The sequence below is a fragment of the Parambassis ranga genome, chromosome 17 (assembly GCF_900634625.1).
Source record: "Parambassis ranga chromosome 17, fParRan2.1, whole genome shotgun sequence".
In the NCBI taxonomy this organism is placed as follows: domain Eukaryota; kingdom Metazoa; phylum Chordata; class Actinopteri; family Ambassidae; genus Parambassis; species Parambassis ranga.
Window position 1 is genome coordinate 3,316,850 of NC_041037.1, and position 23,727 is coordinate 3,340,576.

The window sequence follows — 23,727 nt, forward strand, 5'->3', positions numbered from 1 at the left end:
TAGAAACTTATTAGCAACGTGCCAGCAAACATTTTCCAATTGGCTGCTCGGTTTCTGGCAAGGATCAGGACAATATACATCTGTTTAGACCAAATGTAATCATGTATCTGTAGCAGGCACGCCTGAAAAACATGTTTCCAACTGCTTATTGTCCTGACTTTTCTCTTTTTGTAGATTTATGAGTGGATTGAAAAGCACTTTGGGGGGAGGGGAAAAAAAAGGAGCTTGCATTCTGTGTGTGGCCTTTAAGGTGCCAGGGAATAAAGGGGTATTTGTATTAATCGATCACACGCCAAGCCCCTGTTGAAGCCTGGCCCTAATGGTTGCTTGCTGTCATTTTGCGAGCAGCTTGTAAAAAGGATTAGAGTGGCTCAGTGGAGTAAGGGCGCATGAACAGCAAAGTTCTGTGGCCGGCCGGGAAAATAAATCAATTTGGGCCCGATGGTGGTGCAGTTTGGGAACATAATGTCTAACGATGATGGAGTTTGGACACTTCATACTTGTCATTGTGAAATTGGACTGCCATGTTGCTAATGATGGTAATGTATGTTGTGCCTCGCCTACTACAGTAATCCTTCACTCTGTCTCACTTAAATGCGTCTCATTGTCTGGCGTGTTGCATTATGAATACCGCTGAGGGAAGAAAAAAAAGCAAAGAATTTAATTTCTATATTCATTCATTTGAGCAGCAAGTTAATGGAAAAACTGTTTAACCATATACATTTGTTCCTTTTTGTCTCAGGCGACTGTGACTTCGAGAAGCCGCTGGCGGCGTGCGGATACACCCAAGGCCGAGATGACGACCTTGACTGGGAGCAGGTCAACACCAGGGAGAAGCCTCCATCTGATCCCTGGATGCCCTCAGGTAAGGATGGAGACACGGCGAAGGAGAGAAACGATCGCCATATTGAAATACATCATTGTAATAGGCTGACGGTGTCTTTCTGATGTCAGACTTGAACAAAGAGCTTTTCACTTCCTGAAGTTATAAACATGAGGTTAAGGCCAGGTGGAAGGTTCATTTAATAAGAAATGAACATAACACTGAACAAAAGATGAGTACACAGGAGAAGAGTAAACTATGCACCACAGTGAGCATTGTGATATTTTGTTATACAATATTGACTTTCTAATAAGAATAATTAAATTAACTTTTTAATATGCAATATCGTAAGAGCACCTTTTAAAATGTGATCTCTAAATGTTGGACTGTAGGAGGATCTGATTCAAGTTTGCTCATCCATTAGCAGGATGCTAACATGAATATGTTGTTCTTCAGTTGATTGATATATATCAGTATTGCACAAAATCTCAGAACAAAAACACTTTGAAAATTCAAAAATTCAGACAGATCTTTAAAATGATAAAGTAATCTACTGATTTTTATATCAAAAAGTGACAGCCATATACCAAAAACATAGATGTTGTGTTAAAACGGGACACTGCATTGGCCCAGTGTTCATTTTGGCAGCAATTTCTGATTTAGTTTTTATTTTAGTCTTGTGACTAAAATCAAATGACATTTTAGTCACAAGACTAAAATAAAAACTAAATCAGAAATTGCTGCCAAAATTAACACTTTAGTCATCAACATTTTTTAACTTTTAGTCTAGTTTTAGTCGACTAAATATCAAAGAATTTTAGTCGACTAAATCTGCCGTGGATTTAGTCGACTAAAATTCTATGATATATATTTTTTCATGAAATAATTAAGGTTTGAAGTGCAATAAAAACAGGCACAGCTTTAACTTTTGTTATTTGAAACTGCTCTCCCTGAATACACTGTTCAGTCATGACCTTCTTCATGAATCCTCCATAACTACAGCAAAATACTTCAGTGACCACCTAGAAACAGTGCGCATGCTGTAAAACCATTTATTTATCTTAATTTATAGATTTTGTCACATGTATCTTTGAACGGAAGTTAAGATGACTCGTCTGCAAATGTCGCTTCATGTTTGTTGTGTTTTTACCGCTGATAGTCGCTCCACACGTTTGCAAACCGTCTTGTTTGTCTTGACATCAAATGTGTCCGTGTGTCTGTTCTTCTCCTGTTTTGTGTTGCCATGCATGAGGACGCCTTCTTCCAGCATCGCGGGGTAACGTCCTTACGCAGAGATTGGCTTCTGATTGGCTCTTTGCCGCCGTCTCCTGATTCGTCCCTCCCTTCCACAAACAAAATTTGCTCTGATTGGATCTCGTCTCCATCAATAATATCATCTCGTTTTTATTCGTTGACGAAAGTGTCAATACATTTCGTCTTCGTTTTTGGCACCCTGCGTTAGTTTTTATTTATTTATCGTCTCATTTTTATCAGCAAAAAAAGGTAGTTAACGAATGCACTAACACTGCATTGGCCCTAGGTGTGAGTGTGTGTGGCGGCCTGTCCAGGGTGTACCCTGCTGTCAGAGCTAGGACAGGTTCCAGCCTCCGTCTGGCCCTGTACAGTCAAAGAAAAAGGATGGATGTAAAAAAAGTCAAAGGTGACTTGTTAAAAACCTGTATTCATATAGTATGGGTCTGATTAGCATACTTCCAGGTTCTGTCCTGTATGCTGATGTAAATCATTTCAAAGCACATTTTACATAACTTCTTATGTTCTGATCTTTTAAGTGAAATTCATCAACCCCAACACTTTTTTCTGATCAGGCTGTAAGTCTGACTGTAATTGGAATATACTGCAAGGCTCCATGTAAACAACGTTGGCATCAGAGACTAATACATATTGATTACAGCTTATATGTGCGTTTAATCTTGTGACTAGAAAACATTCCTCTCACACCGTTTCCTTCCACTCGTCCCGCTGTGGGCCGTTGATGTGGCGGGTCTGTGGGACAGTCAGACGAGCGGAGGCACAAGCACCATTTGATATCCATTTTAATTGACGAGGCCTATCCATCAGCAGCATATTGAAATTCATTAAAATGCTTTCCCTGCATTTTGTGTCTGTCGCACACAATTTGTCTCTTTAATGTTCCATTGATCGCTTTTCATTTGATTTGAAATATCAAGACTGCACCTCAGGAATCAGACTAATGGAATGATGTGTTTTTTTCCCCCCTCATGTTGTAACAAAGGTAGCATTGCAAACTAATGGATATTGTTTCCCCTCCTTTATCTGATGCCTAATCTCACAAAAGGCTGCATCACAGATAGATTGCACTGGGCCCCTCCAGTGACAGGAGGGGAATTAATTAGCAGGCCTTCACTAATTTTAAGCAGCCAGTTGCCCGGACCTGTTTGTGCGTTCGTCAGGTTGATGTGTGTTGAACTGCCCCGGAGAAATTACTTTCCATGGAGGTGGGGGAGGAAGTGTCTCCTTTTTCTCCATCGCAATTGATTAATGTCGGGACACACAGAGGCTGGGCAAAGGTTACAGCCAAATCTGCAGAAGCCCTGACCTACAAATTAACACCGCACGCTCGGTCTAAATTTAACATATCTGATTAAAATCCCATGTCTTGTTAAGAGGTGTCCCTGATTGTGCTTCCCGGTCTGAGTACACTTCAGACGGGCTTGTTTTCTACCTGCGTGTCTTGAATTGCACGTAATTAACAGGTTGCAGCTCTTTCTCCATTTCACAGTGTGAGCACTCAACCTGCTGCGTGAAATTGTAATCTCCCCTCTTTGACCACATTGAAAGGGATGTGAAATGTAGTGTACTTGACGGGTGAAATTGTTTTAGGGCTACTAGAGGAAGGGGTTGATGGGTAAAAATGCATTTAGGTGAAAGCCACACTGGTGGAAAAGCTATCTCACCTCTGATTGCCGCCTCGCTCTCAACCTGCACTTATGAATCTTCACAAAACGACCTTATCATACTCGCAGAGCAGATTGTTATCCTGCCTGGTGTGTGTGTGTGTGTGCGTGTGTGCCAGGCAGGGAATGGAACAGAGCAGCGAACAGAAGACATCACTACCTCAAACACCTTTCAAATTGGTTGTTGACAGTATCTGTCCAAACAGGGCTTCTTAATGTCACTGTGAATGCATCATGTAAATTGTCCCTCCTGCTTCTCAGAGAGTTTTACAAGTAAATCCATATTTATATGTCTTCAGTCGTCCCTTTAAACTCAGCACTTCCAGGTGAATGTTGTAAAAGAAAAAAAAGTTGTAATACCTTCCTGTTCAAGAGGGCTGCTGCTGTTTCCCTGGGCTGACAAATGAAGCACATGCAGGAAGTGTCAGTGAAACTGTAGTTCCTTCTACAGCCTGTGGGGACTTAAAGAGTTAATCCCCATACACTTACATGTTAGAAAGGTGGAACTTTACAGCAGGCAGCAATGAACATTTACAACAGGGTACAAGAACTTTATTAAAAGTTTCCTTTTTGTTTATTTTAATATTATAAGTTAAAACTTTGGGCGTGACATCATGATTAACAAGTATTCCGGTGCAGTGTGACGCTGCCAGCATGCTGATGGGCAGAGCCTTCCTCAAGGACTCAAAATTGATCAGATCATGATGATGCTCTGTCCATAGTTATGAACAGTCTGTTGATGAGATGTGTTGTGTTTGTTGGCCTGATTTACTTTCATGTGTCTGGCACAGCATAGAAATCGTCCAACAGCGTTGATCTCCTGTAGAAGCTGCAGGTTCTCGGCTAGCTCTGGGGCCTTCCACTCCCTGATGTGTCCTGTCAGTGGCTGTGAGGAGGTCCCTGTTGGGCTATAAGCCATTGGTTAATTTGCACTACCTGTTCCTCTAATGCTGGGCTGAGGGCAGTATTTTGCAGTTGTATGGCTCATTGCTAGCTGGTTAGCATTCAAATTTAAGCAGACATCCCTGCGACCCAGCACACAGACCTCTCTTACACATTATTTTTATTATATTCATGTTTTTAAAAACTTTTTAAACTTTTCAAGGTGCTTTCTTTTTTATATGGTGAGGCAAAGAGCACAGCATTGATGCCCTGTCATAAGCACATTACTTTGTGTTCCAACCATTCCCACAGTCCCTGACCAGCCCCGTGTTCTGTAGTCGTTGCTTCATTCCAGGACCTGATGATCTTTTTTTTTATTGAAAAGCTCCAGACATTGACCCGGAGCTGTAGCTGTAGCTTGAGTGCCACTTGAAGAAGTTGTTGATGAGATGAGAGTTCTTTAAAATAAATTGCTACTGTCGATTATGCAGTAGATTTTTTTTCTGTTTAACGACCTACAGAGGATACATTTGCACTCGTATGTATGAAGGTGCTTTGTCAGAGTGGTGAACACAGAGTTTGATGTCAGCCTGCTGTGCACTCGTACTGCCATCAAAGACTAAACTGGCCCAAATCCATCGCAGCGAGTAAATAAGAGTACCACAACAGAAAAACAAGCCCTCTGGTCACATGAAGAGGAGACAAACAGAACCTCTGAAAGCTCTTGGATGTTGGTGATCTGCTCCCTAGCTAATTGCTACGTCTGGACGGAGAGTCGCCTTGTTTATCCCTCAGCGCTGCACTGATTGCATGCTTTGGCTCCTTTTTTATGGTGGTTCAACCCAGTTCTGAGGCTCTGCGTGTCTGCTTGGGCACTCCCCAGCATGTTCTGCTCCCAAGCCAACTGGAGAAACCCCCAGCAGAACCGTCCCCGTCTGTCCTGTTATTACCAACAGGCCTCATCTGTCCTGGACCATGATGATAAGAATCATCTCGGCTCAGACTCATTCAGCTTTGCTGGATGCCCTTCTGTCAGCATCGATTTGGGATTGCACTTTATTTGTTATATAAACATTTATTTTGGTGCTGTAGTGTCAGAAGAATGGACGAAGCTGGAAGTTTATGTGCTGTTAAAAGTTTTTAGTGAGCCACAGCTGGTGCTGAAGCTGCTTCTTCTTCTCTCATGGTGTCATGGATGTTGCCAGCAGGAGGCTGCTGCTCCCTGACTCTCCCCCGGGAGTCATTCTGGGGAATAATGGCAAGAGGAGGAGAACGAAGGTCCTCTAACTGAGATTAATTAGGGTTTTTGTATTCTACTAGGCACAATGGCAAATGCAGCTCAGGCTAAATGACTTATTGTTTTATTCCTAATGTCTGTTCTAAATATGTTGCAGGGGAGAAATTGAATGTTTTTGTCTCACTGTTGCGCGGAGTCTTTGTTTTGATATCGCGTCCTTGGTCGATAATGACACCCAGACAATAGCGAAGTATTGGCAGAATGAGGTTTTTCATAGGATGAGGGTGATCTTCTCTCCTTCTCTGCTTCATAATGCAAATGCAGCTCACTCTTAGAGCCCGATGGGTGTTCTTTTATAAATATAAAAAGATCATCTTAAAAGGCAAACTGTTCACCTTCCAGTTAGGAGATAATGAATTTGCAAAGCCTCGCTCACAACTTACCTGGACAACAAGTGTTGTTTATGTTTGTGGAGGAAGAGGAGGAGGAAGCTAGCCACTTAAAATATGAGAGGACTGACTGAAGGACGTCAGAAATTTAATCAGAATTTAAATCACATCAGCAAAAGATGGGATTTGCTGTTGCGGAGGGAGGAGTGCCACATTGTGAAAATAAGCTAATTGCTTTTGAACCATTCACGACTGTGTGTGAAAATCACACCACCAAGGTTAGGAGGTTAAGGAGAAGCCCTATTATGTGATTAGGGGACAACACGGGACGGTAAATTACAACGTCTGATCAATCGGTGAATTAATTCCAGGGTATGAGAGACCACGTTTTTCAATTTATGGTGTTTGTGGGGGTGAAGAAGGGTCTGAGCCAACAGGGCGCCCATTACAACAAACAGGATTAGGACAGCACACTGCACTGCTGTGACGGAGGACATATTTGCATGCAGTATTTTTTACTTAGGTGTGCATAGTATGAACAATTAAGGCTAATGATAGGTGAGAACTCACTGTTGTGTAATGGGTTTGTATCAGGCAAATGGGCCATTATAGGACCCATTTATTGCAGCACAGCTCCAATAATGCATTCTGAATATTAAGATGACATATTAAGCCATTAAGCAATGCCGCTGATTGACATGCAGCAACAAAGAATGCTGCCAGCCGACATAATAAGGGTCACTTGTTCCACCTGACTGAAGTGATGGGGCAGAGACGTGTTCCGCATGATGGATGGTTTTAGGTGAATCTATTTGACTCTTGTCAAAGAAACCTGCCAGGCCCTTCTTATGGAGAGCCCTAAACTTATTCAGTGTTATTTTATCAGGCTCCTTTCATGTTTCAAAGGACACAGGGAAAGTTCTGGAAAATTGAGTGGAGGCCACGGCTGTTCACATTACCAGCCTAACCCTCACAGCGAGAGCATTTTTGATTGGTAGCAGACAGTGAGAATAGCCCTGTCTTCATTGACATTTCCGAAGCGGCGGCCGCGCTTTTCTGCGGCGGTGACCTCTGTGAATTTTATTAGCAAATGAGACCTGGAGGGTTTAGGTTTAAAGAGCGCCCCTTCATTCTGATTTCCCCCCACATAATGATTTTCAGCGAGTTCAGGACCTGAATGGAGGAGAAATAATGAGCGCCAGTCATTATTGCAAATTATATCCTCTGCTCAGACCATCACTCAACTCATAATTAATCTAAATACCTTCAACCTATAGACTTTGATGATTAGGATTAGACAGTACATCATACCACACTGTATTCCCATTAAAAAGAGTGTCTTCTGAGGAAAAGTGACTAAAGATATAACAGAAATGTCGGATGTACAGATAGAACAGATATTTTTAGGAATTTTCTACACATTTTGACATGCAGTACATTTTGATTACATCGTTTTTGTATAGTCACGTGTCTTTTAAGAGTATTTTCAAAGAGTCACTAAGATTTATCTGACAATTGTCTCCGGTCATGACTTAAAGACAGAGGGACTGTGCAGACATCAGACTTTAATGCAGGAAATGAGGATGTGCACTAAGCACGTTGATGAATTTCTGCAAAGCTGTCATTTCTAAATTGAGTTTGATTGTTTCACAGAAGCAGCAATTCATGCTGTATGACTCTTTACTAGACTATTAACGGATTACAGTCCCTGCTTAAACAGTTCCTTTAGAGTGATTACCAGTTTTCCAGCAGCTTCTTATCTTAGCAGAAGGAACGTTTCTTCCCATATGGACAGAGACACACGCTGCAGCCAACGCCTGGCTGCTCTGCCAGTCAAATGAGCTGTCAGGGGCAAAGGATTAACCTGATTGGAGCCTTCCTCTAGAGTACAATCACAGTTCTCTCTCAGAATTCCTCATAATACCAATAATACTAAGTGTGTTATTTGGAGAACTCGGTATGCAGATGTGTTTTTGTAGAACTCTCATAGCTTGGTCACTGACTCACAAATGCTGACCAGATATTCTGCCAAGCTGTAGCATAATGCTTTGTTTACTGATGAAGTAACAGTGTGCAAGTAGTGAAAGATGGAAAGTAAATAGTGCAAATAGTCATCAGCAGCTAAACAACTGCTCAATATAGTAACCTAATATTATGTAGACATTAAAACTCCTTTAGTGGGTTAAGTTAAAGCAACAAAACAACTTGTGAAAACTTGCAAAAACCAACAACTTGGTTAGGTTTAAGCAACAAGTTAACCATTCAAACTCTAACGATGGGCCGTCAACTAGTCCTGCACATGACCCAGACACAGTTTCTGGTTGTTAACTGACCATTAACCAACTATAGGGATCTTAGTCATGTGAGTTCCTGCAAGATCCACCCACAGAGGTCCTGAACACATAGAACTCAGATTCCCAACCAGAATAGTAGCAGAACTGAGGAAGCCACTTGGGGGAGTGGCGAATTGGATGAATGAGAGCATCCACAGATATATGTAAACACTGGTCATTTTAAATGATTCAATAGAAGAAGAAATACAATGATTATCATCAAAGATCAATTCAATTTAATTCAATTTTATTTATATAGCATCACAACTGTCTCAAGGTGCTTCACAGAGACCCAGAGCCTGAACCCCCTTAACAGCAACAGTGTTAAGAAAAAAACTGCCCTCTAACAGGAAGAAACCTTCAACAGGACCCGATTCATGAAGGAGAACCTTCCTGCTGACAGCAGCCTGAGTAGAGGAGGAGAAGAAGAGGTAGACAGGACAGAGAGGATGAAGGAGAGAGAGAGAGCAAACAGGGATATCTACATCTATAGGTGGATTATATGTTATAAGGTTTTTTTGTGCTACAGCCTTATTCAGCTGCAGTATCCTTGTTAATAATGACAAAAATATTCCAGAATAATGAAAGTCACAGTTTTCCATCTCAGCAGTGTGTCCTTCATTTCTAAAGAAAAGCAACATGAATGTATGTAGCGTCTGCAGCAGGAACACTTCATCTTCATCTCATTCATTTTTCACACCAGTCTCCATGTTCTTCACGTTCAGCCATCATTGTAATGGAAGGTGAAGGTGGCCTACATTGGAATAATAATAAATCTGTTCCTCAGAATACCTTAGACAATAGCCGAGCCCTGGCCTTTACAGAGTCGCAGAGACAGGCTGAGAGTGTGCCGAAAGCTCTCTATTTTTAATTGGTCTTGAACACGCCATTGTTAAGGCACAAGAGATAGAGAGAGAGGAAGAGAGAGAGAGAAAACACCCTTGTGCATCACTAGCACATTAGCACAGCACTAACACAATGTCATTATAATTTGCTCTTAGTCTCACTGGCTAATTAGCTTGTCATGGTGCAGCAGGTCCTGCAGAGTATGTGGTCATTAGGCTGGAAGAGCATAGAAACGGAATGACAATCAGCGTTCTGCTGTCATCTTCGTCACTAACTGTTAGACAGTCACAATGGCAGGATGATGAGATGGCACGCTGTCAGTCTGAATACTTTTTTACATTTGGTGGCGGTCAATAATGAGGAAAGGAAAAGCTGTTCTGCCCTTGTTGTGTTTGGCTTCACTGGCTCAAATCAGGACGATTTGTGGGTTTCAAATTTGGTGACAGGAATGTCAGTGTCAGGGCCGCAGTTCTGCATGATGCTGAGGAAGCTTTTTTACACTTACATTAGTATTTCTGTCAAGTAATTACAACATGAAGTGACTTCTAACGCACTGTTCCTATTGTCGTGTTAATAATTCATGAATGTAGTAGTAGTAAAAAATAAAGTACAAATGCTGCTGGAGGGCTCTGATATTTTCATCTCTAATTACCAACAAAGAGCAGAGCTGTGCATAAATTTCTTGTGCAACACTGTCACAACATGGCTGTTGGAAATGAATAGCAAACAGCCTGTTTTAATCATAAAGGAAAGCGGCGGCGCCAGCGTCTTTGTCTTTGTAACATGAGCGACATCTGAACAATTCATCAGCTGATTATTAGTGCAGCGCTGACATCACACCCAGGTCTGCTGGTGCGTCAAACGAAAAGAGGGTTCTGTGCACCTGAGCAGATGGCTGGACGTTATTAAAGAGACCCCAGAGCCCTCATATATAGCAGTGCCTGATTGAGGTTGGACAACATAAGTGTCTGAAAGTCGGCTCATCTCCTGCCCTTCCTCGTGTACTTTACACAACTTCTGTGTAGCCTCAGAAATAATTAGCCTCAACGCTTGAATCAGAGACAAACTGAAAGTGAATAATACATTAGAGAACAGCAGTGGTGATTCATAACAGTCATCATGCTGTGCAGGAAAATCTATACACAACATAGAAAACTCACCATTATAAATAGATAATAGATTTAAAAATGGCTTTTATATTTCAGTAAACAACACACAGAGATAATGGTGAGACACAGCAAAGGGCCAGTATGATCCTTAGATGCTGAAAATACATTGAAACATGAAACATGTGTGGATTAACTTCCATTTTAATTAAATATTTATTCCAATACTTTGTTTTGGCTGAAGAGTTGTCCTCAGTTGTCTTGGAGAAACTTAATTCAAAAGTTCCACATGTGAAGGACACAGTCCAAGAAAATAGGCCTAATTAAGTGTTGTTAAATGAGACAGACTGGCCGAAGAGTTCGGGCTGGAGGCCACTGTGGGAAGCGCTCAGCCCGAGTACACAGGGCTCAGGCTCTGCCAGGTGTGCCTCAAAATGTAGCCCTCTACCTCACTAACATCCTCTATTGACCAGAGTCTCTACATTTAGAAGGATGCACACAGACATAGTCTTCTTATTATCACTGATCTAAATGAGAGTCATCTCCATGACAACTGAGAAAGCTCCATCCCAATTCAGTCCCTGCGTCCTTCACAGTGGTACAGCAAGGTGGTCCCAGAGTTCGTCTTCTTCTTCCTGGAAGGATCCACTTGTTGGGTCCCTCACAGCCTGTCCCATGACTCACTGTGTGTGTCATGCTCACTTGTTTTGCCAAGAGAATACAGCGGGAGTACAGTTTTTAAATGAAACCTTCAACTGAGGCTTTCATGCTTATTTGGCGACAAGAGCGGCACTTTGTGATGCAAATAGGAAATCCTCCAGGCTCATTTAACCATATTTGTTAAAGTGTTGGCACAAAATTCCTAAAATATTATTCATCTTTTTTTTTTGGCTAAATGTAAACAATGTTTGTTTTTTTTTTTATTCACATACAGTACAGTGCACCTTCTGGCTCCATAATCCATTTGTGGCCCACATGGTTCATGTGACCCACACTCAGACTGAGTTTAGTGCTGCGTCGATATACAACCCCTCATCATTTATGATCCTCTCAGTGACCCGAAACATGTTAAGATCATTTAAAACAACAACTGCCTGTACCTGACAAACAAAGCCGACGAGGCTGACTAGGTGTCATCACAACTCACTGCTTCTCCTCCTCCTCCTCCTCCGCCGCCGCCGCCGCTCTCTCCTCCTGTTTCATTGTGTAAACATGACAGAACCCCCACTCATTATCTGAAGCTGGAGACAGATGGAATTGGTGAGCGTTACAAGAGCAGCACAACAAGACAAGTGGGCAAGCTCGAGTCATTGATGGAACAAATAGGGTTTTGTGAGCAGGCTGCTTGCCTGGCGCACTCGGGGACCAGGCCTGCTGATTTAGTTGACGTCGTTCACCCCTTTTAAACACCAAATGTTAAATTTAATGACGGAGATTCTGGTTCGCTCCGCCTCACACGCGGCAGCGCAGGTTGTTTGTCTCACCTCTAAGGCTCTCAATTCATTAGCACATCACCAAAAAAATGTATTTTAACATAAACGGAGTGTCTCCTGGCGCCGTCTCAAATGCGATTTATGCCATCTCGTTACCAAGCCAAGCTAAATAACATGATGACAAATAGAATGTGTTCTGCATCTCCTTGAAAGTTTGCCAGTATAATAATTCTCACTTGTGTTTTATTGGCAAAAGGGTAGAGGATTAGATTAACCTTTAATATTGAACCAAAGCGATAAAATCTAAATGGAGCTTTCTTGGCAAATAGATTTCAGTTTATTGATTTCTCATCATTTCCCTCCTCTATGTCATTGAGGGGAAAACACGCTTCCTAAATCTCTGGTGTTTTTTTTTTTTTCTTTTAGGATTTTTATTTTGATGAATGTTAATCATTACAGACTTTCTATTAATTCAAAGGTAAGAGCATTTTCTCATCAAATGTCACCAGCTCGAACTGTCTCTGCTGAAAGGAACACTCTCAGAGCAGCAGTTTACCTGTTCACTGCAAACTTTTTAGATTATTCCTCTTGTTTGGACAGAATATTCCATGCTACTTTTATATATAAATGAACATCGGTTGCATTCAGGCATCTACCTGGGTCCCCACAATGTTGGTAAATCTCTTTAAAAGCTCAGGTCTGTAGTGACATTCCCACTCTGCCTGCATATAGCAGTGAATGCTGTGTCCTGGGAGTGTAGCTGAGCTCATGATATAAAAGAACCCCAGATTTCACAGCTTCGTAAAGACTCATGCATGTGTTCAGAAACAGTTCTAACTACAAAGATTTGCAGTAATTTTGCACCAGTGTTATTCATGTTAGCAAGCAAGCTAGCATTGTTCATTGTAATCTCTATTAAAATTACAACCACAACCGACCCTGACATGTGGGGTCGTGCATAACTGGAGTTAAATAGCGCTCAAAAGAGAGTTTAGAGGGGTTTCGTCAGTCAACCGCTCTGTAAGGTGAAAAGGTCAAAACAAAGCAGTGTAGCATCTGACAGCCAAAAACATACACTGGAAAACTGGACAGTAGTTCACCCAAGACATTTAAACTCTGCTGTGTTTAAAATTACAGCAGTAAGAGTCGACAACACTAGCAGCATCAGTCCTGAGTCACAGACATACATGTGACTGTCATCATGTGGCCACTATTTCTAATAATTGGTGGTCAATCACAGTCACAAAACAAGTAAATGAAAAACATAGAAATGAAGTGAATAGATCAGTCCTATTATCAGACACCCAATCTAGTCAATATCACTGAAGATATCTAATATTAATATTTGATTAACGCACTCTTGCTGTCATAGAAAATTGTAAACAAAGATCACTGACTGTGCCTCCGCCTTCGTCTCCACCAACTGTACAAGAGTGATCTCACTTACGGGTGCTGCCATATTGGAAAAAGGCAACATCTTGGATCCAGAACTTGCACAGTAAAGGTTGGGAGGCGACACTACATCGTCACTGCTCTTCTCAAACATCCACCTGCCTCAAACAAAGAGCACTAGAGCACACATCAGTGAATGCTGTTAGTGTTTAGTCGGGTCCATCCACTGACATGGTTTATGACCTATTTTGGAGCCAACAACTAGGTAGGCAGTCAGACTGGGGTAGTTGCCTTGTCAGCCATCTCTGGTATAGATACAGATTTGAGTCATGAGGATAAGTCATGTGTGAGTTTATGTACAAATCTTCACTGCAAACCATCCACTAGTTATATATATAAGTATCCAGCATAATAAACATTTAACTTCAGTGCTGTAGAACCCTGCATAATTATTGATTAAAAATCTGTTCGACAGTTGGTCTCATGATACATGCTGCTTCTTTCAGGGTCAGCCTTCATGATGGTGAACACATCGGGGCGCTTCGCGGGGCAGAAGGCCTTACTCCTGACGCCCCAGCTGAAGGAGAACGACACCCACTGCGTCATCTTCCACTACTACATAGGAGGCAGAGACAACAGCCACCCGGGGCACCTGAACGTCTACATCAAAGAAAACAACAGTCCCATGGGGATGCCTGTGTGGAACGTGTCGGGTCCAGCCTCTCGCTCCTGGGGGCAGGTGGAGCTGGCCATCAGCACCTACTGGCCCAACTTCTACCAGGTAAGGAGATTAAATAAAGCCGTCTCATTAAAAATAACTAGGCTACACTCTCGAAAAAGCAGCTTTAAGCCAAAGTCATTAAAAAGTCTTTTCATTGGGTGGAGCAAGACAAATTTATTATGTGAGAAGGTCTAAACAATTGCACAAAAGCCCATTCAAAACACCTAAGATTATTGATTTCTGGCTCTACCTTGGTATCCATGGTAATCGGCTCTCTCTCCCTTCCATCTGAGCCTGTTCCCTTTTTCCAATTCTGAAAACTCATTTTCACTTACCAATGCACACGACTGCTGGCCGGGGCAAGGTGATTTCACACTTGCCTGGCTATTAGTCTTCAGCAGGCTTGTTCCATGAGTCCACCAAATGTTAATTGATGCAGAGAGACCCCTTAACCTCCCGATGGGAGACAGTCCCTCTGTGAATTATTTCATTATGGCCTGGCAGGGTTGGTCCACAGTGGAGCTGAGGGGAGTCCTCCTGCATGCTCATCATAGCCACTCTGATAACTTACTTAACAAGGGACACCGCTGAGCTTCTGGCCACTGAATGCAGGAGAGGAGGTTTAATGAGAGGCACATGGACAAAAGAGAGGCAGAAGAGGGGGGGAAGGCGACAGTTAAGCAGGGCAGAATGTGCTGCTGCGGTAATAGCCGCTGTTTTTGCCGTCGACAGGAGGGTGACCCGCCTGTGACATAGTGATGCAAAGCCAGTCTGGTCAAAGAGCCTGTAGTGGAAGCAGCTTGCGGTGTTTGCATGCTATTGATCTAAGTTACAAATTAAAATGTTGTGCATAGCTTCGGCGGCTTCAGACAGCCTGACTGGTCGGCTTATGTTTCGGCGAATCTCTGCCGTGTTCAGACCCATGATGACATATTGTGCTTTCCAGGGAAATTCCCAGCATCTGCTGCCTTTCAAAGCCCCAGAGGAAGGTTTGTCTCCGTTTGTAATTGTTCCAGACCCAAATTAATGACACGGGTAGATGCGAGGATGCTAATGATCTTAGCAACAATCTCAGTCAAGAAAAGAGAGACCAATGTTTGAAATTGTCACTAATTAGCAACATGGCACTAATTATAGGTATCTTTAATTGCATAGTAACCTACGCAATTGTCAAAGGGAAGCCACCTGATACTTGGAAATTATTTTTTAATTACCGGTAAGGGCTTTTAGTCATCATGAGCCTTTCAGGTTTTGATAATTACTCTTCTGTCAGGTCATCCCCAAAACTTTTAATTGAGATTGTCATACGCTTCCAAAACTGCTGCACATTGTGCGATACACTGTAATTTTCAACACGGTCTATATTTTGTCATGCACGTGCTGTTCAAACCCTATGATTTATCCTAGCAATGAGAGCCAAAAAAAAAAACACAAATGTACTCATCTGTCTTGATTTTAATACAGTAGAGTCCGAGGCAGAGCTAATCAATCCTGCTGTAATGTCGTACTTAGCCGGGTCCCTCAGGGAAAGCCGGTGCGGTGATGTAGACATTGAGCATTGGGTTCACTGTCTGTCTCTCTCTCTGACAAATGAGAATGGTGAACTTTGCTGTGACATCCACAGCTCTGTCCCGTGTGAATATTTTCACTCTGTGGGTCAGGCCCAATTATGCGCCACACTATCATTGATGTTGGAATCAATTATATCACAGCTATTAGGCAGCCTGACTGATGTGTGTTGAACAAACAAAGGATTTCAATTAGAGAGCGGGGGCCAGTTCATTTGTCTGGTGGCGATATATGGAGTGCTTGGCCTTTTAATTTCCTTTAAATTAGCCTGTAATGAGGGCATAATTGGCACCCAAGACATTCACTTTCATATTTCATGAGACAAAAAAAGAAATGTATAATTAGACAGCCTTATCTGAAGGCATCCTGCCTCCCTGATGACAATGGTACTATCTGTGCTTCCACATGACTCCGGCTACAAAAGGAATGTCAGGGATGGATCTGTGTGCAGCAAACAGGACATATGTGTGACTCCATACATGGAATATATCCATTAATATATATGTACTAGAAGATACAGGATTATATTTAGACAATCATGGCATGCAGAACATGTGTAGCTGCAGCGTGTGTGGTGTAATGGGTCTCTGCACCACACCCTGGGTTTTGGAAGGAACTGGCATTCTGTTTCCCTTTTTACCACCAGTGCAGACCATGGAGTGCATAACTCTGAAATTCTGCTGGGGCACGCCCTCTGTCAGAGCTCAGGACCATTTGTTTTGCAGGACCTTAAAATAGGGTCACGGCAGTGCCTGCACAGCACAGTTGCACTTGATTTTCCAAATTCTCTCTCAACAAACATGTCAGCTAAGTAACACAAGACACGGAGCAACTGTTAAGGAGGAGGAAACATTTTATTTTTACATGAAAGATTTAGTTCACTCACATTACAAGAAAAAAAAAAGAAGTTGGCATCTTGCTCTGTAAAACACCCTGATGTGTTTGTACCACCTGTGTCAACAGCTTTTATTGGTATTTAATAGAGAGCGCTTCCAATGAAAACTGTTGACTTTTGTGGGTAATCCAGAGTTAACCAGGAACCACCAGCTGTCTGTAAACTTAAACTCAGCCTTGTTATATTTTTAGTGAGGATTATTACAGAATTCAAACAGGCTGCCCTGTACAAATTACAGCAGTAGTTGTTAAATATTTATACCCAGGCTGTTTCATATCAACAGACAATGAGCCGAGTGACCAGTCAAACCAACATTATACCAGCTTATAATACCAGTACATTATGGGAGGATGGTCAACATCTGTGCTTACACCAGCATGTTCCTCCTCCCTTTGTCTTCTGACTTTGTTCTTGTCCCTCAAACATGTCAGAAGTGTTGCACTATAACATAACTATATGTTTCATTGAAGCTGCTTATTTATATGTGACCCCTCCGAGCAGCCCCTCGGGGACTAAACCCGAATGAATTCTGGGTAAATTGACCTTTAAGTGATGCTCTGATGTTTGGCGTCTTACCCCGGCCATACTGCTGTGTATTTGTCACAGACTGTGTGCTAATCGTCTCAAGGCTCAAACTTAATTTAACACTTGCATGTCATAACACCTATCAACTGTGACATATTGTGGAAATAATGTCAGTGGCCTGCAGCTGTGTCACCAGCTGCAGCCCGGCTAAGGGTGCATTAGCACGAGCTGGACTTCCCCGTGCACACGGACCTGCCTCACTCAGGTGCCATTTGGAGACGCGTGGCCATCTATCATCGGTGTTATGAGTCTCCTTTCTCCTCCTCAGATTGTGTTTGAAGCCGTAACCTCAGGGCAGCGCGGCTTGCTGGCCATCAAAGACGTCGTGGTCCAGGGCCACCAGTGCAGTAAGTCCTTTTTCCCTTCACCGTAAAAAGAATATCATCAAACAGTCATTGTCCTTTCCATGACACCCACCCAAATAACCTGTATCAGTGTTGTGTTCAAGGCCTCTCAGTCAAAAAAAGGCCTTCACAGAGGAGTCCAGCTCCCTTAAGATTTATGAGCACACGCTCAGAATGTAATGTTGGAGCGGCCATGTTAAATCTATCCTCGAAGAGATTGGCAGAAATAGTGGGAGGAAAAACATACAGTATGTTGTTTGGATTCTTCTATTTTTCTTCCCCCTTGAGGACATTCAGTAAAGTATCTCATCAACATCTGCTCAGAGTTGCTGGATGTAAGTACAAGCACTTCAGAGCGCACTAGAGAAGTAATGAACGTGTAATCACCAGCATATTTTAGAATTTCTCTGCTCCGGCTTTCGGGTGTCTGCCACTGCTGTGGGAGCGGGATAAAGGAGCCTCTTCAGTATTCCTCATGTCTATTCTTCTGAGAGTCACGTTAGTCCATATGGCACTCCTGGAGTTTATACTGAGAGGTTTTCACACTCCACACTCTAAAGTCTCAATCAATACCACACGGGTTTTCATCAATTGATTTATACTTTACTCTACCTCTCATAGCTGAAGTATCAAGCTCTGATTGTTAGGCGCTAATGACCTGCTAACCATTTGAAAGCAGCTGAATTCCTACAAATGTTATGTCAATAAGGTGGATTTATATAGCTATTGGTGTTGCATATAAATGTAGCCGAGCAAATCAATGGAGGCTTTCGAGACGTGGGCCGTGTTTAAATGTGTAAGTGTGAGCGGATCAATAATCCCCTCAGTGGCAATTGGGTTTCTTTGAGTCATAAGGAAAGTGATCAGAGCGACTCCTCGGTGGAGTGCGGCCGATTCATTTTCTATTTATATGACGGTGTGAAATATATCTAGCACAGAGGTGTGATTATGCCACCGGGTGGTGGTGGTGGTGGTCGTGGTAGGGGTCTGGCTGTCCCTCCATCATTAAAGAAGACATTATAGCGATGAGAAAAATAGATTTGTCTTTTTGGTGCTGGATGGATTGACAGGACACAAAGTTATAAAGGAGGTGCGGTTCAAAGACAAGAGTATAAAATATTAAGTGGAAGTGAAAGCCTCCATGATGAAAGTGATAGAATTAGCTTTTGCCAAGTCTTTAGAGATTTGGTTATGTTTCGAATCAAGGTCGCTCCACAGTATTGCCCCATTTTTCCATGCAGAATAGCGGTACTAATCAAAAATGTTCTACATAAGTTACTTTCTGTAAACTATCCCAGTCAGTGAACACACTGATATAATGAGCACAGCTGGAAAAAAAAGAGGAGTGCTCTTCTAAAATAAAATCTGTGAGAGGCAACAAAAATTAGTTTTAATTTTAGGTTGGTGCATGATCCTATGGTGGAATATTTGTGAATAAGAATTAAATAAAGATCTATTCACTGGTACTTTTTTCCTTCACAGTTCTGCTTTTAAATGGTCCACCCATGCCGACATTCATAAAACGTGAAGCCGTTGTGGGAACTTGAACTTCTCCTCCATCTCGGTCTGATGATAACAGATATTCTCTCTCTCATAGTGAATACTCCTCACTTCCTGACTATAAAGGGGGTGGAGGTCAATGCGGGACAGACAGCATCCTTTCACTGCACCGTTAACGGACGAAAAAGGGACAACTTTCGCCTCTGGCTTCAGGTGAGAGACATCAGGACTCTTCATTATACAGACTTGACAGCTTAGGTCAGTCAGGTCAACAAACATACTACACACTGGATGAGAAATTTAGGTTGTTCAGAGGTTTCTTGCTAAATCTCATTGTAAAAAAATGAATAATAAAAAAAACAGATGCTATTACTGCTGTAGGTTTGGCTCAGGTTAAACGTGACATTCATTCAAGTGTCAGTCAAGGACACAAATGTAAAAGGGAATTCTTTGAAATGGTTTTAAATGCATGTTAAGTAGAACTATAATTCCATGTGATGCACTTTTGAATGCTTCGTATAATGGCTGGAGATAAAATGGGTAGCCTTGGTGACGGCCCTTGAAATTCAGTTTTACTGGTAGACTTTGACTAGTGTAATGTCAAGAAGGTTGACAAATCGCTAACATTTCAAAATACAGGAAATGTATTCTTTCTTTCTCATTCTTAAACAGTAGTGGTGAAACAGCAGCGTTGTTAGCCAGAGCTAGCAAAATATGAGCAAACCTAATATATTTTACAGTGGGAAAAAATGTGGATTGTTGTACAGACTAGTGAACTTATGATGAAATCATGGTCATTAAAGAACATTTTAAACAGAATATTAAACAAAATACGACACAACGAACCCTTAAAAATGCATATTTCTGTTGCTAAGTGAGGAGGAGAGTGTGCCAAAAAGAGGAGGAAGTAGAATCACCTTCTGATTTTACACAGCGGTTAACCATAAACCTAATTACACAGAGCCCAATGTAAACACTCACACCACAGTCATGCACCATTGTGCTACAGCAGCCTGTAGACAAAGCTCTGGTTAGCGTTTTAACCACATCTCTAAATCAGTTTGCATCAATTTGTTGGAACTTGCTGGTAAAAGTTAACCACTGCTCTCAGGAAACAGAGGCGTGCTCCGGCTGAGACGTCCACACATTGCTTTATTTCGCCCTATGTGTTTGAGATTTTACCTGCTCTCCAGACTTCCAGAGGCCTCTGCATCATGGAGGCGGGGCGGATTACAATTGTTCGAGATCACCGCAGTATGGTCTTAACCTATATAGATGTCGGCTCTGTGGATAATGTGTACTATATCCGGCACAACTGAGCTGCGCAGCAGTCTTGAATTGACCTTGTTCTGAGCAGAGAAGGTAGTGCATCTGGCAGACATAGCCCTGCTGGCTCTGCTGCTAAGCACACTGTCACACATGTGATCAGTGGGAGCATGACGCTGGGTAAAGGTCCCGTGCCAGGTACTCCATCATTTTAACAAACACGTCCTCATTAGCACAGGAGCTGGAAAACAAACATTAAGTGAAGTCCCCCGATGACAGTAATGAAGAAATATTTCTAATGAACAAATGTCCCCCATCTGCCTGCTGTGAGGGGTGACAGCTGGGGAGAGCCCACTGTGTGCTTGTGCGCGCGTGTGTGTGTGTGCGCACGTGCATTCCTGTGTGATAAATGTATTCCTACAATCAGCCACCAATGGGAATGATAGGACACAAACAAACAGGCACAAGAACAAACCAGAAGTACACCCAAGCAGAGTTTCTGAAACACACAAGGTCAGGCCACTTTGCTTATTAAACCTTTCCATTTTGGAGGCTCACCCATATGTGTGTGTGTGTGTGTGTGTGTGTGTGTGTGTGTGTGTGTGTGTGTGTCTCTGTTCCAAACAGGGCATCAGTGGACGGGAGGCCCCAATGAAAGCCACTAAACCTTGGAACAACCGGCGCTTCATAGGCACTTTTGATGTGGAGAACACAACCAAGGGCGACTCAGGCCGCTACCGCTGCATTGTCCACTCAGACAAAGGGGTTGGAGTGTCCAATTACGGTGAACTAACCATAAAACGTGAGTATTTGTCCCAAAGCAGAGAAACATCCAAACAACTCATAGCACAGCAGGAATGTTTGTTTGTTTTTTTTTTACGTTCCACATGACCTCAATGCATTCAGCAGAAGGAGATAAACAGGAAGTGCTGCATGTGTGTGTCCTCTAAGGCCATGCTAAAAATACAAGCTTTTTATGTTGATTTAGGGCTTTAATAGTTGCGTCCTTGACTGAGCACAATTCCACCGAAAAGATCACAAAGGCAAGAGGCAGCAGGGTTTACAGTAACCTCACTGATATTTCACTCCTGCAGTCATTTGATATGAATTTATGGACTCGTCCGAAACTAAATCCTGCAAGGCCTCTCTTTCCTACAGCCCTATAGCCCGGTAATGGCCTTCTATATTTCTTCACCTCAATTTTCTCCCTGTGCTCTCAATTGAATTTACTGCACCCCCCCACCCCCACCTCCTTTTCTTTCTTTTTTTTGTCTCCAAGCTTTATGTGATTGATAGGTTTAATCCTGGCTGTCCAGATCGAGGTCTGTCAATCATGCGAGAATGGCTGGGCCCAGACACAGCAGAGTGTAGAGGGAGATAAAGTCTCTCTGCCCGAGTGTATCAGTGGGTTTCAACGGTGTACTCAGAGAAAAATTTACTGACACACTAGAGGCACTCAGAACCACATTCGCGCATAAATTCACCAACACGATCACATCTTCACACTCAGACGGCCATATTTTTCTGCTGATGGCGGTGCATGGTGTATTTTTTTTTTTATATTATTATTATTTTCACAGGGCACACCAGTTAAAGTGCATCTGTCATAAATATTTAAAATCTGGTAATTTTCTATGTGTAAGCATCTATCAAATCTCTGCACACTTTAAAATTCTACAGAGATTTCACACCTCAGTGACTTTGACATAAGCCGAGGAAGAAAAGAGGCGTTTTCACGCTTATAAGTGTCATACATAAAAAGCCGATATCTCCTCTTATCGTGGAAGTCATAAAACAAGTGCTTAACCCTCCGAGCACTGTGCCTGAGTTGTAAATCCTCCTTAAATGTGTTCGCTGCGTTTCCTGACTCGTTTTTGGAGGAGTGACCACGGAGCAGATCTGTGGATTACGAGCCCGATACAGTCACCCCCCCCCCCACCCCACCCCACCCCTCATTACCATACACTGCTTTTTCCTTCAACATGAGGAGAGTGAATGCTTGATTATCCCAGATAATCACTTCTGCCTTTCATGCCAGTGTTCCGTCAGATTTATGTGGAGGCGCTCTGCATGTATTCGCAGGGTGCTGTACGGCTTGGCCCAGCGCAGCCCCGTCCCTCCGTGATGAGCTCTCCTGTAGCGCAGCCAGTGGTTTTTGAAAGGGGGGGGGGGGTAATTACTCCCTGTCCTAGTGCTGGCTCTTTTCTTTGGCCTGGTTAGAATCACCTGGAGGCCAGCGTAGCATTCTGGGCTGCAAGTCGAGGATGCAGAGATGCAGCCGTGTCAGCACTAATGAGAATAGCCACCAAAAAAAATCGAAGTGTCGGCCAGTCAGGCTCGTCATTTTCCTGCGGCCAGCGCTCCTCATATCAGGAGCGATCGATTCTTTACTCACAGCCACCCAATTAGGGAAGCGTGCAACATAATGAGGACCTCTTGCATTTTAACAAGAGAGGCTCAGTGGATGTAACAGGCAAATGAAAGGAGGCCTAACTAACCTAACAACAGAGAGTGACAGTCCTTATTAGTGCTCTTTGTGTGGTGAACAGTAGGTGGGTGGCAAGACTTGTGTGTGATTGATAAGTTCATGCCTTGAGCCAATTTCAGAAAATCTTACACGTTCACAGCTCTGCATGGTCTCTTCCTACAACTCTTTCTCTGGCAATCGCTGAGCTCCATCTCCATCAGATGAATAGGATCCACAGTCCTGGATGGCAGTGTGGACATGAAGGGATGGAGCGCTGTCCCACACTGAATCTTGAGATCAGTGAGTTGGGCCCCTTAAAGTGTGTGACCCTGTTTTCCCCAGAGGCCATCACTTTGATGCAGACCTCACTGATTTAGCTTTGTTGTTGAGGGAAGACTCTGGGTTTTTCCACAGTTTAGGTTGTTCTTTCATCTCTGGTTAGAAGTGTTTGACCCAAGTCTCCTCCATGGATACAAATGGCTGCAGAAATCTCTCTGGATCCACCTAAAAAAAAACTGGCAGATTGTCTTTCAGTCGTCTCAAACTGACACCTTTCTCATATAAACATTCTGCACTAACTAGAGTGCATCTCCTTCTATGCTACTCTGGCTCATGAACTTATCAATCACCTCTCATACTGCTGTGCCTCTATAACAATTAGTTGACTAATTGATGAGCCAGGAGAAAGAAAATTGACAATTTAGAGAACGGTTTATTCATTAAAGACATTTATTAAGTAAAATGTCCCTCAGGTTTTTCTGTTGTTGATCGTTTTATAAATTGAAATATTAATGAAATAATTAAAAGGAAAACATCAACTGATGATAAATATTTCAGGGTTTCAGTCCTGCTGTGTTGCGTGTTTCAGAATGAGGATGTGAATACGTGCTCGTTTCTGTGATCGCTCTCTGGCAGACAGGAGCGGGCCGCAGCTGTCTCTGGGCCGTTTGCCTGTCTGGTCAACATCGTGACAGCAGCTGCTCGCTGACCCTAGCGTACGGTC

General features: G+C 42.7%; 1 protein-coding gene across 1 annotated transcript in view; it reads left to right on the forward strand.

Annotated features, from left to right (window-relative positions):
- The window catches only part of LOC114449324 (receptor-type tyrosine-protein phosphatase mu), a 149,579-nt gene that overhangs the window by 34,228 nt on the left and 91,624 nt on the right, over nt 1-23,727 (forward strand). Inside the window, exons 2-6 of the mRNA XM_028426882.1 lie at nt 743-865; nt 13,884-14,158; nt 17,416-17,494; nt 19,089-19,204; nt 20,885-21,059. Of these exons, the coding sequence (XP_028282683.1) occupies nt 743-865; nt 13,884-14,158; nt 17,416-17,494; nt 19,089-19,204; nt 20,885-21,059 (768 nt within the window). The remainder of the gene's footprint in view (nt 1-742; nt 866-13,883; nt 14,159-17,415; nt 17,495-19,088; nt 19,205-20,884; nt 21,060-23,727) is intronic.